Raw genomic sequence first — 17,736 nt, 5'->3', positions numbered from 1 at the left:
TATGAGTTAGATCTTCAGTTATCAACATTTTAATAAACATAAAAACACCATGCCATATACCCAGTGGCACATATCTGGCTGCTGTGGTTTACTACCAAGGCTGGCCATGAGATTGAAACCGAGGGCTAAAATTTGCAAAACATGTAAAGGTAACCGTAAGTTGAAAGAAATCCTCTTTTGGGCTTCTACAAGCAGGGTTTCACATACCGAACTGGAATATAGCTTGGTCCTGATAAAAAAATAACCTTTACCTTTATGTATTCCCTGTCCTGTAACCACTATTCATCTTACATTCAAATTATAGAAGGAACACAAACATGCTTAGTTCTCTCATTTTATTAAGCATCAGCTCTAGCACTAGTCTTGTTGTTGTATGCAATATGGACCCTTCTGTTTACACAACTCAATATTTAATGTCTCTCTTATGCAGCAGTGACTCAACTTCCTTTCAATGCAATGACAATACTCATTCTCCCTATTTATACCCTATATCCCATTTAAATTGCATATTGACTAAATTCTTAACCACCTCTGTATTACCAATTAAAGTTAAAGGTAGCCTTTAGAGAGACATCCACTTCCAACCACAAGCCTGCCTGCAGAGTTAATCAATAATTATAGCTGCGTATCCACCTTTAGATTCACTTCTTTGATTTTCCTTTTCTAGATTACATTTTCTAATGGAATATAAATTCCATAGATTAATTTTACTAGACAGTTTACTTTTCTTGGGTTGGAGTTTCACTCTTTTTTAAGGAAAATATGGAATTGATCGCAATGCAAATTGCTTAGTGTATCAGGGTTGAGATTGTCTTGTAGTTTTTGATTAATGCCCTAGCTTCTTCTTACACCGTATCGCTTGATTCACCTACCTTGTATGCAGTTTCTGGACACTTTTAAATCTCATTCTTTTTGTTGAGGGCAGTGGCTGTTTTGTTTAAGAACCTGTGCTTGTCCATAGAGAAGTAATTGTTGATGATATAGTGTCGGTAGTAATCCTATAGGCCGACTAACTGAGACCATATACGTGAATGGCCTATCGGCCTTACATATTTGGTGTTTTGATTATTTGTATTTAGCCATAGTTTATACCTTAGCCGATTTCTTATGCATAATTAATAAGCAAATTAATGTTATTATAAATTGATATGTGTATAACCGATTAGGCAATTATTATTAATGTTTGTTTTGTCCGCCAACTCATTATTGGAAGGGTGCGACACATTATGTATAGGGTGAGACATATTATTGCATACCTATCTTTGGAGGAATATAGGTTAAGTATGCCGGAAGCTATCATATTTGTTTATTATTCCACTTAAAAAATAATTGTATTATTATATTGTAATTAATATTAAATTATTATTAAGATATTATTATATTATTATATATTTTTAAAACTTTTGACCAAAGCAAAAAATCTATTAAGACTAAATTATTATTATTATATTATTATAATATTTGATTCAAATAATTATGAAGTTAACTGATTGATAGTGAAAATTGATTGATCAGTTAAACTCAGAGTGAGTGGTAGTTGAGGGGAGAAAATAAATAAAATATTTTTTTGCATTTAAGTGTCACAAACACGTCAAGTTAAAATGCTTCTAGTTTTTATTTATGGACGTTCTTGCATCCATTATGTGAGTGTAATATGCCTTTGGTGTAATAATAGTATGGAACTTTTAACTATTTCAGTTTACTATATCGACCTAACCAATTCGCAGGCAAGAGTTTTGGATCAATTCAGTGGCAACCTAATACAACCTGATTTGAAGCCTACACTTATGGGGATGGATGTTAAGAACATAAGAATAATCTTAAAGCAAGAATTATCGAAGGCTTAACTAGACAACTACCAGCACAAAACAGAAGACTAAAGCCTGGAGAAGAGGCATATTTATGCTTAAGCATGCACAAAAGTGTCTTGACAACAATAGAATCTAATAACCTGTTTGGCATCTAATCATCCCCTAAGGAGATTAGACTATGTATTAAGAAAGTGGAAAGGGTGTGATAAGATGGTGATTTGGACGATCTGCAAATAAGTGTAAAGGAAATGCATATTGACCAAAAGGAAGCCATAATAATAATATGAAAGTGACTTTTTAATAAATGAATGTTTTTAAGGAGAAGCGGCTTCCTCAGATTACATGCATGCAAATTGGGTTAACATTATCAAGGCAAGTGACTCAAGGGAAAATGGCATAAGATCAAAATGGATAACTTCTTAAGACCAAGCACTAAAAGATAAACTATAGGCTTGTGCAAAGCCTAAATTGATTATGCATGCAAATACAAGGTCAATCAAGAACATGGCAAATGATTCATTACCAAAGCAGCAGCCTCAAGGAATTAATATGCTGAACACAAACACCTCGACTAAGGAACTTAGACTTTGTATGTCATGACCCCATCAAAATAGATTGTAGCTTGTATAACAATTAGATCACAACCTTTATCTCAGACAGATTGCAGCCCTTCAGACTCAATAGATTAAAACAAAGGTCCTATTAAGGGTCGATAAACAGGCCAAAATAACACTGCTCGAACATAGAAATAAATCTGAAGTAAGAATGATAAAATTAGACATGCAGAAAACTGTCTTATTCATAAGACTTCACAATTTTCCGCAATCCAGACCAGATCAAGACAAATAGCAAAGGGCAGATAGTATCCCATTGGGAGAAAGAAATCTAACCCAGCACCGGTAGATAGGTTGATAGATACACAGCAACCACTTTACAAAGGCACATATAATTATTATTGAGGAGCGATTCCAATTAAGGCAGTGATTTCATTGTCAATTAACAAACAGTGATCCTTATATCTTGAGTGTATGCAGTGATCCCTATATAAGATAATAATGCAGCGATAAGATTAAGGGGCATGTAAAAGGTTTGTGTTTAAATTAATACATGTTATCAATTACTGATGGGGGTATGATTACACCCAATGGGTTGTTAAGGGGCAAAAGACAGTATGAGGAGACACCACTCTTGGGAGAGCTGTGACCTTGGGAAAGGACATAACCTTCCAAACCCAATGAAGGAGTATAAGAGAACAACACCTATACTTCATGGAAGCATCAATAAATTATAATTTCACAGGAGCAGCAATATAAAAACAGATAATAGCATCAGATTGAACAAGAGGAAGATTGCAAAGCAGCAGATTGGTAAGCAACCCCTGGAAGGAAGAGACTGTAGTAGATATAATCGGTGAATAAAGGCTGTAAGATATCTGTGAAAGATATACTGTGTGTGATGCTCGTGATATATATATATATATATATGCAATATATAAATGCTCAGCATACAAATCACAACAACAATAAGACATCTTGCAAAATTGAAAACTTAAAACTAATTAATAAGAAGTCACTAATTTAAATGACTCAGTAACACTTGGAGACACTAAAAAGATACTAACTAATAATGACAACCTATCATTATGAAACTAAGAAAAAATTAACTTCCAATGTAAAATCTATTATTAGACAGTAAATCCTCTCACCTCTAGACTTTTCTTCTTCACACATAAAAATTTGGATTTGGGTGACCTCCTTTAAAATCCTCCTTTGGGATAAAATTTATTAATGAGCTTTCATCTGCAAACAACTTGATAAAAATTCTTCGAGCATGTGCTCCAGCTACACCATGAAGTGCATCAATTGAATGTAAATTTTGGACATATAAGCAATTCTGAATGGCTTTAAAATCGATGATGTTTTCATCATTTTTGTATGATCTTCAGCAGGATGAAAGACATCCACATCAAAAGGTTCTTTAGAGCCACCAAAATTCATTATACATATAGTCACTATATCTGAAAACTAAAAGATCAAGAGGATAGATACATCTGCACAATATGTTTTTGTCAAATGGCTTGACACAGGTGGAGACTCGTGGCCTCTTCGCCTCTATTACTACAAATTGGAGTGACGTCCTTCTAAATGAGCAGATCTCAGCAATGATTCAGTGCCTTGCAAATATTATTACGGGCCTCAAACAAGTTTGTGCAGATGACATCAAAACTCCACACTTTCACTACTCCATACTAGTAATAATCTTAACTACATTTGGTGGAAAAGAGATGACCAAACAATGTATTAGTTTGATACCATTTCAAGAAATATGTAGCAGCAAACAATATATTGAAGTTCTGTTACCAAGTTAAATGTAGAAGCTGAGTTCTTCACTTTTACTCATCTTTGATAGAAAAATGGCATCCACATCTTCACACATGGTTGTTTTGGGAGAATTTTCATTTGAATACATTTCTTTCTCATCTTACACACACTATTCACACAGGCACATCCACATAATTTGTATCAGCAGGGATATGCAATAACCACGGCTGCACTGAGCATGATTCTGTTCAACAAAGATTGAAGCACCCTATTGGTTCACTGATCGACCTTTAGCGAGAGTTTTCAGCTTATCTCCTATAAACTCTCACCTAAGTCAGGTTTGATAGATATCACAGAACTTCTCACGTGGAGGCCTCTGCAAATATTCTTCAATCTGGTCTCATACAACATTTTCCATGCTTCTTAACTGCTCCCAACAGATATAGACTCTTTGCAGTCACTTGTTGAATGATGCGCAGGATAGCATAAACCTTTAGAGACAGAAGATTGCAACATAGGCAGAAGAATGATTTTGCTCTGATACCATAATAAGAAATATGGGTAGAGGTATAGAAGTCCCACATAAAAATTTTATACACAAAATAATATTGTTTCTCTCTCTTTTCACATTCTTTATACACAAATCTCTAAATATATGAGTTGTTTTAAGTTTAACAACTTCAAACAACTCATAATAAAATCCCAACTAATTACTTTCAAACCTAGAATAGCTACGTGAGTTTTTATTATAACTCGCTTTTATTTTATCATTAAACTATTCTGATTAAAAAGCCTAAAAACTTAATGATGCAATATTCCTTACAGATAGTAAATGATAAGAAAGAGCTGAATGCCTTTCTGGCAGTTTATGTTAAGTTGATATTCATGTTTCAGTTGCCAAGGCTACAGTGATCGCTCTACCCCTTATTAACCCCCACTCTCCTCCGTTATAATAGAAAACAATCAATTCTCCTCCTCATGGGCCTCCTCTCCTCCCCAAAACTAGACTTTTAAAGTGAAGATGCAAAGAGCTGTTATGCATGAGTATTAGTAGTTTTAAAAATATCATGTCTTCTTGATTATCATCGTTTTCTTAAAATAAAAAATTTAAATCAATTTTTGTATTTAAAATAGAGATAAGAAATTTAGGTTATGACATCTAGTTATATCTCTGCAAAATACAAACTAATGCAAAGATTTAAATTTCACGATTTTTTTTTTTCACTTATCACATGAACCATAGAAATTTCTTGAGGTCCATTAATGGAGTCAGAAGGTTTTTAACCAACAATTAAACTTTACAAAAAATGGACTTTTAGGATTAGCCTTTTGTTCTTCACAAGAAGGGGAAGCCTTTTTTTGCAATCACATAATCTCTATGGAAATTTACAAGAGTTTGGGGGCATTATTATGTTTTTTCACAATGTTGATTCCTACAAGTAAAATTGAGCAACAAACATAAATTTAACTGTAGCCCTTATACAAACACACCAAGAAAAATCATATATACTTCACAAAACATGGTGGAAACGTAACCATTCAATTATTTTTCAAACTATTTCATAATTCCACAAAAAAGGAAAATACCTCAAATGGGCAATAGAAGGTAATTTAATCAATTTTCCCCCTTTTACTAGTCAAAAACATACCCAAGCAAGATAATCATAAGATCGACTTTATTTTTACAACTAGAGTGCAATTTCAACTTTTTCTCTAGCACAAAAATCCTGCATGATTAATCCAAACACTCCCTTCCATTTTCTAGTGCGTTTAATCATTTTAAAAGCTATTAAACCATTTTTTGAAATTAAATGACTAACATGCTATATATAATTAAACTCAATGCAGACAAAGGACAACTATTTTATGGGTTTAGCACAATCAGAGAGATCTAGAATCACAAGTGATTTGAATGATTGATTCGCTGGTTTAACACATGATACATCAATTCACTCGAATGGGTAACACAAACAAACATACCCGAATCTACCATCTCCAAATTAATCAGCATTGGTCTAACATTGGCCTTCTCACTTAGTACAAAATCAAGTGCATCTGCACAACACAATAGCCAAAAATGCATAATAATAGCCAACAAGAATATGAAATCAAGCAAGGTACACAGACATGTCTTGCAATCTTCTCATTTCATAATCAAAACTCAATACTAACCTTTTCATCGAGCTTAATGTCAAATTGCATAATTAATTAATCACAATTGATCGTTAAATCAACACATAGGCCAAACCAATAAAATAACTTACCATCAGCATAAACTAAGGAAAATAGTGAAATTGAATAAGTCACATAGGTTCAAACATGAAATAACAATATATGCCATTAATACAAGCCAATAATCAAAATCATGACATCGTTTGAACACTGGACATAAATAGTCCTTTAAACACTTATCACCCAGGTCCTAAACATGCTCCAACCTAAGCATTACTACATGACCAGGACAATGCAAGAGTTAACATGTGTATGCCTTATAGTTTTATGGTAAATCTCATTGCTACAATATAGCAAACATCACCATTTAACATTAACTATTGTAGAGAGTACAGACAAGTCTCAAATTATGGAGGGCAGGTAATTGTCTTTTAAACCTATGCATATGTTTTGAATTCAAACACTGCAGTGAAGATGGAATCTGTCTACAATAGAACATGGTAATGGTCATTTGAGACCTGGAAACATTACCTTTCTAAAAGAAGGCAGCCTGGTGCAAGTTTATAATACAAATTATTGTCTTTTAAACCTATGCATATGCTGTGAATTTAAATACTAAAGTGAAGATGGAGTCTGTCAACAGTAGAACTTGGTACTTGTCCTGAGAGATCCAAAAATATTCCCTTTCTGAAAAAAAGACAGCCTACTGCAAGTTTATAATTTAAATTACTGTATGCAACATACACAATGATGAAGGCTTGGTTAAATATGGAGTTTTGTCTTGACTATCCTTAACTAAATTCCTAATTTACGTAGACATTCCTCAAATGACATATTTCTAAGTAGGTGTAGTCTATAAAAGCATTAGGTGATTGTGGACCGAAAAATGCTGTTCAGACATGCTCTTTCTCCACCACACTGAAGATGCACCCTTTTATCTTGGGTATGCAGGTGGACTGTCATGAATAGTTACTAGGGATGTCATTCATCATAACTTCTGGTTGTTACTTGCATAGGCAATGCTTCCATTATATGATAAGTGGGTTTAATTTTGTAGCTTGTCTGTTCTAAAATCTTCTACTATTTGATAGCTACAGCCAACGTTTGAGCAGATTTCTGCTCAAATTCATACTTTCAATGGCAAAGGGATGAGTGATTTTCTTCAACACACCTTGCTGCACCTTCAGAACACAATATTATAGTCATATATTTGCTATGAGATATCATTGCTATGATACATGTTTTAAATTTTGAAGGACTTGAATTCAAGGGTTGGATGTTTAATGACTTTGGGAGTAAGGTTTTATTTTCAGTTAGTATAATAAAAGATTTTAGTTGATTTAAACAGGTTTACTTTGCCTTGACTTGCTTGTTTTTAGTTTAAATATTGTGAGTTTGTGAAGTTCTAAATTTGTAATTAATGCTTATTTTTAAGTTTCTCCTAATTGTATCCAGAAATTACTTTTGCAGATGTAAAGCCTACTATGCTTAATCCTTTAATGCTTATAGAAGAGAATAGGAACTCAAAGAGATTTGATCATTTTCTGGATGAGGATGTTATCTCCTTTTCTGAAGTTGACATCGTTACTCCTGCACAAAAATTGTTGGCAAGGAAACTAACTTTTGAAGTCACTCCACAAAGAAGCTTGCTTGTGACTGGTGAGCAAGGGCTTGCTACATAAACTTATTTTTTGTTTGATACCTTCTATAAAAACATGTTCTTCTTAACTAAATACAAGAGATTGTGTTCCTTGATTTATAGGTCCAAATGGAAGTGGTAAGAGTTCAATATTCCGTGTTCTTCGAGGTCTTTGGCCAGTAGCAAGTGGAAGAATTAAGAAACCAGATGAGAATTGTGATAACATTCAAAGTTCACAAATTAGTCGAAACATATTCTATGTGCCTCAGCAGCCTTATACTGCTCTTGGCACACTTCGGGATCAAATGATATATCCACTGACTCTTGCAGAAGCCACTTTGAAAGCATCACAAGAGTCTGGACAAGGTGAATGCATCAAAATGTTACTCATATAATAATCCTAGACATGGTTTGAGGCAATTTAAAGTGTGTACAGAGAGAAGCTAACTGTTTTGCATACCTTTATGTTTGCAAATGTAGGTAATAGCTGTGATGCTGCGGAGATACTTGATGGACAGTTGAGAAATATTTTAGAGAACATTAGACTTGTCTATCTACTAGAGCGAGAAGGTGGTTGGGATGCAACTGCCAATTGGGAAGACATGCTATCTTTGGGTGAACAACAGAGACTTGGCATGGTGCATAAACATTTTTTCTTCTCTTTGGGAGCTTCCCTAGTCTTTGATTTTGGCATTAATAATGAGGATATTAACAGTTCATCCTTTTATGCACTTTGAGGTTTAAATATATCTTTTGTTTCTTTAACATTTTCTGTGGTTTGGCAGGCCCGCTTATTTTTTCATAAGCCCAAATTTGGCATTCTTGATGAGTGCACTAAGTAAGCTCCTAGATTTCTTTTGAATATTGCAGAACTTGTATGGTACTATATTATAGTTAAAGAAAAATGGCAATACGTGTGTTGTACATGTAATGGTACACTTGCGTGATTCAGAATTTGTTTTATCTCTTGGCAGTGCTACAAGTATTGATGTTGAAGAACAGCTGTATAAGCTTGCACAGAATCTGGGCATTACTGTTGTAACTATTTCACAGGTGAGCATGTACTGCATAGCATGTTACATTTTGAATTCTTCTTAAATATTGCAAAGCAGTTTGCTAAACTTGAGTTGCTTTATACTTTTTGTATTTTGCAGAGGCCTGCCCTTATACCTTTCCACTCAATGGAATTACGACTGATTGATGGAGAAGGCAGTTGGGAACTTCGTTCTATCAAACCTTGATCAAGTATTAACAAGGATTTACAAATATTGTGAAATTCAGACTCTACATGATTATTATGCTCCACTTCTTTGATGAGCCAGTGCTCCATATATGCAAGATAGGGTTTAACTTTGTAGCTTATGCTCATTGATTGGAACTTTTTTATCAGTCTTTGGAGACTGAAGAACCAAGGCGTTTCCACAGTATATTTGATTTGTAGAACCCTCCAGGAAAAACACAATCATGCTTAGGCTACTGCACTGGATTTTCCCAGTCAGTTTATTCAGGTAGGAATCCGTGCTGTTTCGCTAATCAAAGGTTGTAATTTGGAGGGTAGAGAGCAGGAGCATTACCCTTTTTCACATTGTATTAAAGGCTCAACATCAGTTAATTTGTAAAATCCCACTGCATAACAGTCTATAGATTACGAGGTGGGACTAGTGTCAATACTGCAGCAATTTGTTGGTTGCTGTATGTGTGCTTTTGTTCTATGATATTGGAGTAAATTCATAAAACAGCAATGCAGGTTGGAGCACTGCTAAATTTCATAAGCTGCCCGGCAGTTCCATGCAGTTGGGTGGCCTGAATATCTGTATCATATTCGAGCATATTAAAGTTTTGCAAATAATTCTATTTATTAAATTTAACATCTATTCCCCTGTGTTGTCAGAGATATGTATTGGCTTTTCATTTCTGACGCATAGCACTTCTCTCAGTTTTCTCTGTAGAATGTAATTGATATCTTATGATGGCAATTTTGCAAAATGTCTCTTCTTTCAATTGCTAATCAAGGTCAACAGATTGTGACTTATCTCAAGCACATACTTCCACAAAACCATTATTATTTGCTACATTGGTAATCTTTTAGCTGGCAGTTTTACAAATAAATGCTTTAGGGCAACAGGTAGAAACGCCTTTAATATGAAGGAAAAATTCTGTTGATGTAGAACTCAATGCTGAAGTTGTAAATGCTTATCACACTGCTGACTGATTAACTGAACTGGCCCTCTTCCAGGCAAACTTTATTTTTTTGTTTGTTTGCAATCCATGACAAAAAAATTATGCAGGCTGAAAGTGATCTCCTTCATTTGTCGACTGACCACTAAACATCATATAATCATCTGCATCATCTATCCAGAATGAACAAAGAAGCATTAAATAAGTCATGGATTGAAAGGTAAAAGGTCCAAATGAGTTACACGGAGACCTAAGTTCACTTGTTTAAGAATTTGGTTTCAAGCCTCCAGAATTTATGAATTATATCAGTGATACCAAATGGCTATTAAATCAATTGGAAATATTGTTAGTAAGACATTTCTTGCACTCGGGTAGCTGACAGACCTGACATGGAGTACTTGTATGATGAATGAGAATAGAACCTTCTCCCTGTCAAGACAGTGACACAGTAATTGTGGCTGCGACCATTTTTAGGGGTGTGTTGACTTGTAGATAGTCAACAAATATGTCATTTTGCATCACGAGTGAAATGGGCAATATATAAGGTGCATTGTACTCTAATATTACATAGAACACTAACAAAGTGCATTTGGAGAGGGGTCAGTAGTTGTGCAGACTAACTTTGTGAGCATGTAGAGGTTGCATGGAATATCCTTGGGCCTCTATTTTTTTCAGAAATGTGAGCTGGCCTCTCATCTATCTACAACTAAGGTTTGGAGATGTGACTCATCATGCAACTTGCCACATCAGCACTGAAGGGTGCAAAATATGGGGGTGGGCGGAGGGGGCAGCGAGGGGGGCAGGAGGGGTTGAATCAGTATATCGCAGTTTCAACTTAATCAAACATTAATTTTCATTAATAGCTTCTCCAAATATGAACCTTTAAACATCAATGCAGTTTTAACAGATCTTAATGATGCAGCAATTAAATAACACAAAAGAACACACTTGACACCCCTCTGACATAAAAGACAACACTCCTTTGACATCAATGACAACATATGTCCAACAATCTCCCCCTCTATCATTGATGACAAACAACAAAATGGTGTTGGCACATCAACACAAATTTAATATGTCAAGATCAGAAACTCTCTCTATCTGAAATAACTGAACCTCTCTCCCTCTTAGCATTCTAGCATTTTGAGTTTCATTTCTCCCCCCTCGACATCAACAACAATTCAAAAACCTCTCTCAAATAGACTCCTCCTAAGTCCACACTCTGATCTTTTGATTTTGCACAACCAAGTTCTGAAACACTCGGCAAGACCACCAAGTCTACTTGTGGCAAGGAGTCAATACTCCCCCTCAACTTGTACTTCTTCTTGATTTAAAAGGAGGGAACAACCACCCCCAACTTCTTTAAGAGATACTCAAAGGTCTCCTTAAGAAGGTTTTTTGTGAAAATATTTGTAATATGTTATTTAAACTCAACATACTCCAACATCGCCTCTTTACCTGCAACATTTTCTCTTAGAAAATGATACTCAATTGCAATATGTTTTGTTCTTGAATGCATCACTAAATTCTTTGAAATATTAATAACACTTGTACTAGAACAAAAAAATGAAACAGGCTCATCAAACTCTACCTTCATCTCATTCAGATTTTGCTCCATCCATAATACTTGAGTGCAACAAGAAATTGTTGCAATGTATTCTACTTCTGTAGTAGATAGGGACATTGAATCTTGCTTTTTACTCAACCATGACTCTAAACTATCACCAAGAAAGAATGCTTTTCCACTTGTACTCTTTTGGTCATCTATACATCCAACCCAATCTGCATTAGTGTATGTAGTCAAACTAAACTCGTTCCTAAGATACCACAAATCAAAATCTATTGTTGCTTTTAGGTATTGGAAAATCCTCTTCACTACCTTGAAGTGAGTTTCCTTAGGTGTTGCTTGAAACATGACAATTATACCAACCACTTGCATGATATCCAGTCTGGATGCAATCACATACAACAAGCTACCAATCATTGGCATGTATAAAGTATGATTTGTTGGAACAAAATCATCATCTTTACTCAACTTACATCTAGTAACCATAGGTGTATTACTGGTTCACACTCTTCCATCTTGAACTTTCTCAACATCTCCTTTATGTACTTGGTTTGAAAAATGAATATCTTTTTCTAATTGAGAAATCTGTAGTCACCAAGCATTGACATATCAAACTCCTTTTGCATTGCATCCCAAAACTCTTTAAGCATGACATCACTGCTTTCTCCAAAGATAATGCCATCAACATAAACCACTACAATCAACAACCGATCACCAACTGATTTTATATACATATTGTTGTTTGCACCTCTCATAAAACCTTGTTGCTACAAATACCTATCCAATCTGGAATACCACACCCTTGGAGCTCGCTTGAGTCTATACAAAGCCTTCTTTAATCCACACACGAAATCTAGTTTGTCTTAACACTAAAACTCTCCTGGTTGTTCAATATAACCTTTTCCCCCAACTCTCTATTCAAAAATGCAAATTTAACATCCATTTGATAAACCTTGAAGTTCTTAAATGTTGACAATGCTAAAAACATTTTGATAGCCTCTAATCTTGCCACCAGAGCAAATGTCTCCTCAAAATCCACTCCTTTGACTTGAGCATATCCTTTGCATACTAATTTGGCCTTATTTCGGATCACCTTTCCTTCTTCATTCAATTTAATTCTAAAGGCCCATTTGGTACCAATAACATTCTTGTCTTTAGGTCTTGGAACCAACTCCCATGTTTCATTTTTCTTAATCTGAGACAACTCTTCTTACATAGTCTCTTGTAACCTTTCTCCTTGCTAGCCTATGCATAGCTGTTTGGTTCAATCTTTGACAACAAGGCAAAATGTATCTATTCACTTGTTTTCTCTATTGTTCTTTGGGTGTGAACAACACTGTCTTTATCTCCTATGTTCTGATCTTCAAAATGATTCTTCTACACATACCTTGCCAGAGTCTTAGTACTTGTAATCTTTGATTCACTTCTTGAGTGTTCATCAAATCTGTGGACTGATTCAACCTTGTCATCTTCTTCCAGAACCTCAAGTGATTGTAACGATTCTTCCATACTCACATTGACACTTTCCACTACTCTCCTCAATCTTTGTTATAACATTCATAAGCCTTGCTTGTCATAGAATAATGAGGAAAATTACCTTTATCAGGTTTAGAATCAAATTTACTCAAATTTTGTTCCTCTTTTGATGTAGCATTTGCTTCCAAATTTTTTCAGGTGCCTAACTAATGTTGATCTCCCTTTCCATAAATCATATGGTGTCTTTGTAGTCCTTGTCCTAATCTGAGCTATGTTCAAAATATATACTATTGTTTGACAAGCTTCTCTCGAACACATATTCGATAACTATGTCTGCTTCAACATGGTTCTTGTCATCTGCCGAACAGTCCTGTTCTTCCTTTCCACCACTCCATTTCACTAAGGAGTTCTATGTTAGGATAAGGTAGCATTAACCTTGCAATCCTAAACCATTCATATGTCTCCATGTTCCTTGGAAAGTGTTCTCTAGGACATGTGAGAAAAATATTAAATATTTGTAATTTATGACTATTTGTAATTGCATTTTCAAGAGGTGAACATGAAGAGGTGATAAATTTAAATCAAAATGGATAAAATACACTTCTTCCCATGTCCATAATGAGAAATGAAGGGTTATGTATAAGAAAATTAAGTTTGGGAGGAGAAAAGGTGCTCATTTGGGGATCTAAATAATCACCGCAAGCTACAAAGCACTCATAATGTGTAAAGTCTAAGTGGCTTTGGGTTTGGTGCCCATAAGGAGTCACTTGAATATTTATTTATTAATATATTATGTCTATTGGCTATTCATTCTCCAAGGTGTGATTTTTTGCAAGTGGTTTTGACCCCTTGCTTTGAGAAAACAACAATGGTTTTTCCTCTTCCATTTGTCTATAAATTGAAACCAAGACATAGTTGTTTAATCATCAGTTGTTCATTTTTTCCAAGTAGTTGAGGGATCATTTGGAGAAGTGTATTTTTGTGGTGTTCTCTCTTTTAAAGAATAATAATAATATACTTGCCCTCGTTCTCTAGTGGAATTTTTTCTCAAAAGGGTTTGTCCACATAAATCTAGTGTCTCTTTTGGTATGGTTGATTTTATATTTATGTTGAATGTTGCAATCATATATTCATTTTAAATTTAGTTTCAGATTTGCAATCACATAAGAAATTTAATATTGCAAGCTTACTTCACCTTGTTTCTCAACATTTGGTATTAGAGCTAACAATTATGTCGAGAGGGGAACGCCTTTCTCTTTAAGTGTTGAAGGTTTGCTATTGCATTGGGAGCTTTTGTTGTGTGGTTTTGCAGATTTGAGGAGGGGATTGAAAGCCATGACTTCTACTTCTTGCACAAATTTTGAGACAATGGCTACAAGATGTGGAAACTGAAAATGGAAGATCTTTTGGAGGAAAGAGATTAGTGGTTACTAGTTTCACATGAAAAGAAACCAGAGGAATCTACTTTGGATTCCATCCTTTTGAATGTCTTTGTAGAAGACATTGGATACAAGTTGTGAAAGAGGATTGGTGACATTTATCAATCTAAAAGTTTGTCTAGTAAGTTATATCTCAAAAGAAGGTTATATTCTTTGAAAATGAAAGACAATGAATCTTTTACAAATCATTGAATGTTTTTAATTTGATTATAAGGCAGCTTGCATTGATAGATGTTAATTAGAAGATGAAGATAAATGTATCTTATTTCTTTGCTCTTTTCCCAAATCTTGAGAATATCTTATTGTTGCTATTAACCGTGGTAGTATAAAGCCAAAGATGGACAACTTGATTGTCACTTCTTTTAGAAGAGGTGAGAAGAAATTCTATGAATGTATCTCCCAAGATGCCTTACATGTGCGAGGAAGGTCCAAAGAAAATGGGCCTAAAGGGGATAAAAAGAGGGAGAAGTCTAAAGGACAATTGAAGACCCCCAGAAAGAGAGAAGTGTTGGAATTGTGGGAAAAGAAGGCATGTAAAAAATGAATATAGAGTTAAGAAAAAAAATGTTGATTTCTCCATAGAAAAGTCCTTTGATGACGATTCTGATGCTTTGTTTATTTTCTACTAACATTTTTAGTAATGATGCTTGACTTATTGATTCAGGTGCCTCCTACCACATGACTCCTCACAACAAGTGGTTTTCCTTTTACAAAGCATATGATGGGGGAGATGTTTTTCTTGGTGACAACAATACAAAGAAGGTTGCTGGTAAAGGAAAGGTAAAATTGCGTTTCAATAATGGAAGAGTAAAAACCATTGATAAAGTTTTGCATTCCAAAACTTGCGAAAAATATTCTTTCTGTATTCAAGTTGAATGATTCTGGAGTGCATGTGACATTTGACAAGTCTAGTTGCAAGTTGGTAAGAGGGACTTTGGTGATAGCTAAAGGATCTCAAATAGGGACTTTGTTTAGGCTTAATTCCTCTACTTTTTGTAACTCTTCCAATGTAACTAGCAATAAAAATACATGTATGATGTGGCACTAGAGATTGGGTCACACTGGTGAAAAAGGTCTTAGGACCATTCTACATAAAAAGTTGATTTACAGTCTTTCTAATTATTTTGCTGGAAAAATGATTTTTGTGAGCATTGTGTGTTTGCTAAATAGAATAGAACATCATTTCCTAAAGGAATGTATAAGGAAAAGAGATCATTTGAGATTATTCATTCAAATGTGTGTGGTCTAGTGGATGTTGTTTCCTTGGGTAAATCTTGGTACTATGTTTCCTTCATTGATGGTTTCTCAAGATACACTTGGATTTATTTTGTATATTCTAAATCTGAAATTTTCACTAAGATTAAGAAATATAAGGCCTTAGTGGAAAAGCGATAAGATATTAAAATAAAAGTGTTGAGAAATGACAATGAGGGTGAATATTATTCAAGGGAATTTGATGAGTTCTATATGCATGCAGGTATTGTTCGAAAAAAGAATACTCCTTACACTCCCCAACAAAAAAGGGGTAGCAGAAAGAATGAACCAAACCATAATGGAAAGAGTTAGGGGCATGTTGAGTGGTGCTAATTTTGATAGATGCTTTTGGGTAGAAATTGTTGGTATTGCTTGTTATTTGATCAACAGATCTCCTTGTTCAACTCTTACTAACAAAACTCTTTATGAAGTGTGGACTGGTAGAAAGCCATCAATTGTACACTTAAGGGTCTTTGGTTGTGAGACTTTCATTCATGTGCCTCAAGAGAAGCAATCTAAACTAGATCCAAAGGCTCAGAAATGCATCTTCGTTGGTTACAATGAAAATGTAAAAATAAGCTTTGGAATCCTCTAACCCGAAAAAATGATTTTTTCTAGAGATGTTATTTTTAGGGAGTTTTGAGCTTACTTAGTTGAAGAACAACCAAAGGTGAAGACAAAGACAATGCACTTTGAAATAAAGATTGAGAAGTAGGAAGATGCACATGTGGAAGAACAAATAGATGGATTTGAAAATGGAGAAGAAGAAGAGGGTTCAAAGAGTTCAAATGATGTGCAGGATTAGCATGCAGAGGAAGATGAACATGTTAATCCCATTACTCCTACCTTGAGGAGGTCCACAAGGCAACAAAATCCAATTGAAAGGTATAGCCCGCCATATTTCCATTGTATATTTGCTTTGTTAAGCACTAACAATGAACCTAGATCCTTTAGGAAGGCTCTCTCTTTAGAGGAAACTAAGTCTTGAATGTAGGCAATGTAGGAGGAGATGAACTTAGATAGTTGTGACACCTAGGGTCTTGTAAGTTTTTCCAAATGATGAAATCCCATTGAACACAAGAGGGTATTTAAAAAGAAGTTTGGAACATATGGACAATTAGAGCAATACAAGGCCAAACTGGTGGCCAAGGGCTACTCCCAAAGAGAGGGAGTTGATTTTGGTAAAATTTTCTCTCTTGTTGCAAAAAAGACTTCTATTAGATTTCTATTGTCTATTGGTGCTGCTTGTGATTTTGAAATAGAGCAAATGGATGTTAAAATAACTTTCTTGCATGGGGATCTTGAGGAGATTTATATGTGACAACTTGATGGTTTTGTTGTGAAAGGGAAAGAACAATTGGTTCGCAAGTTAAAGAGATCTTTTTATGGTTTTAAACAACCACCTAGGATGTGGTACCAAAAGTTTGATACTTTTGTATTGAAGTTGGGTTATAAGAGGAGTGAGAAAGATCATTGTGTTTATATTAAGATTATTGATGATCAGATACTAATCATTGTCTTATATTTTGATGACATGTTGCTTATGGGTAACAATAAGGTGATGAGTAGAGAATTCAAGGCTCAATTTTTTGGCACATTTGATATGAAAGACTTGGGGACTACAAAATATATTCTTGGAATGGAGATTAGCAGAGATTGGGTTCACAAAAATCTTTGGTTTAGCCAGAGTAAGTGTGTTGATATTTGTATTGTATGAAAATAGAATCGAGTAGGACATAAGACCAAGATACACTTTCACAATAACATTGGAATACGAAATCACCTAGAGGAGTGATCCTATATGACTAGCTCTTGTAAAAGAGAGTCAAATGACACTTCTAGGGTTTCTATTCCTTCGCTGTTGTCGAAAGTGAATGAA

General features: G+C 34.7%; 1 protein-coding gene across 3 annotated transcripts in view; it reads left to right on the top strand.

Moving 5' to 3' along the window:
* Nucleotides 1-9,817, top strand: part of LOC131049415 (ABC transporter D family member 1) — a 63,606-nt gene extending 53,789 nt beyond the window's left edge. For all 3 annotated transcript variants that reach the window (XM_057983472.2, XM_057983471.2, XM_057983470.2), the window contains 6 exons: nucleotides 7,775-7,963; nucleotides 8,067-8,309; nucleotides 8,424-8,581; nucleotides 8,729-8,781; nucleotides 8,918-8,996; nucleotides 9,098-9,817. In XM_057983472.2, coding sequence (XP_057839455.2) covers nucleotides 7,775-7,963; nucleotides 8,067-8,309; nucleotides 8,424-8,581; nucleotides 8,729-8,781; nucleotides 8,918-8,996; nucleotides 9,098-9,184 — 809 coding nt within the window. In that variant the 3' untranslated portion in view covers nucleotides 9,185-9,817. The remainder of the gene's footprint in view (nucleotides 1-7,774; nucleotides 7,964-8,066; nucleotides 8,310-8,423; nucleotides 8,582-8,728; nucleotides 8,782-8,917; nucleotides 8,997-9,097) is intronic.
* The last annotated feature ends 7,919 nt before the right edge of the window (nucleotides 9,818-17,736 follow it).

This window comes from Cryptomeria japonica, chromosome 1 (genome assembly GCF_030272615.1).
Source record: "Cryptomeria japonica chromosome 1, Sugi_1.0, whole genome shotgun sequence".
Lineage (NCBI taxonomy): Eukaryota > Viridiplantae > Streptophyta > Pinopsida > Cupressales > Cupressaceae > Cryptomeria > Cryptomeria japonica.
This window is presented reverse-complemented; position numbering and strand designations above follow the sequence as displayed.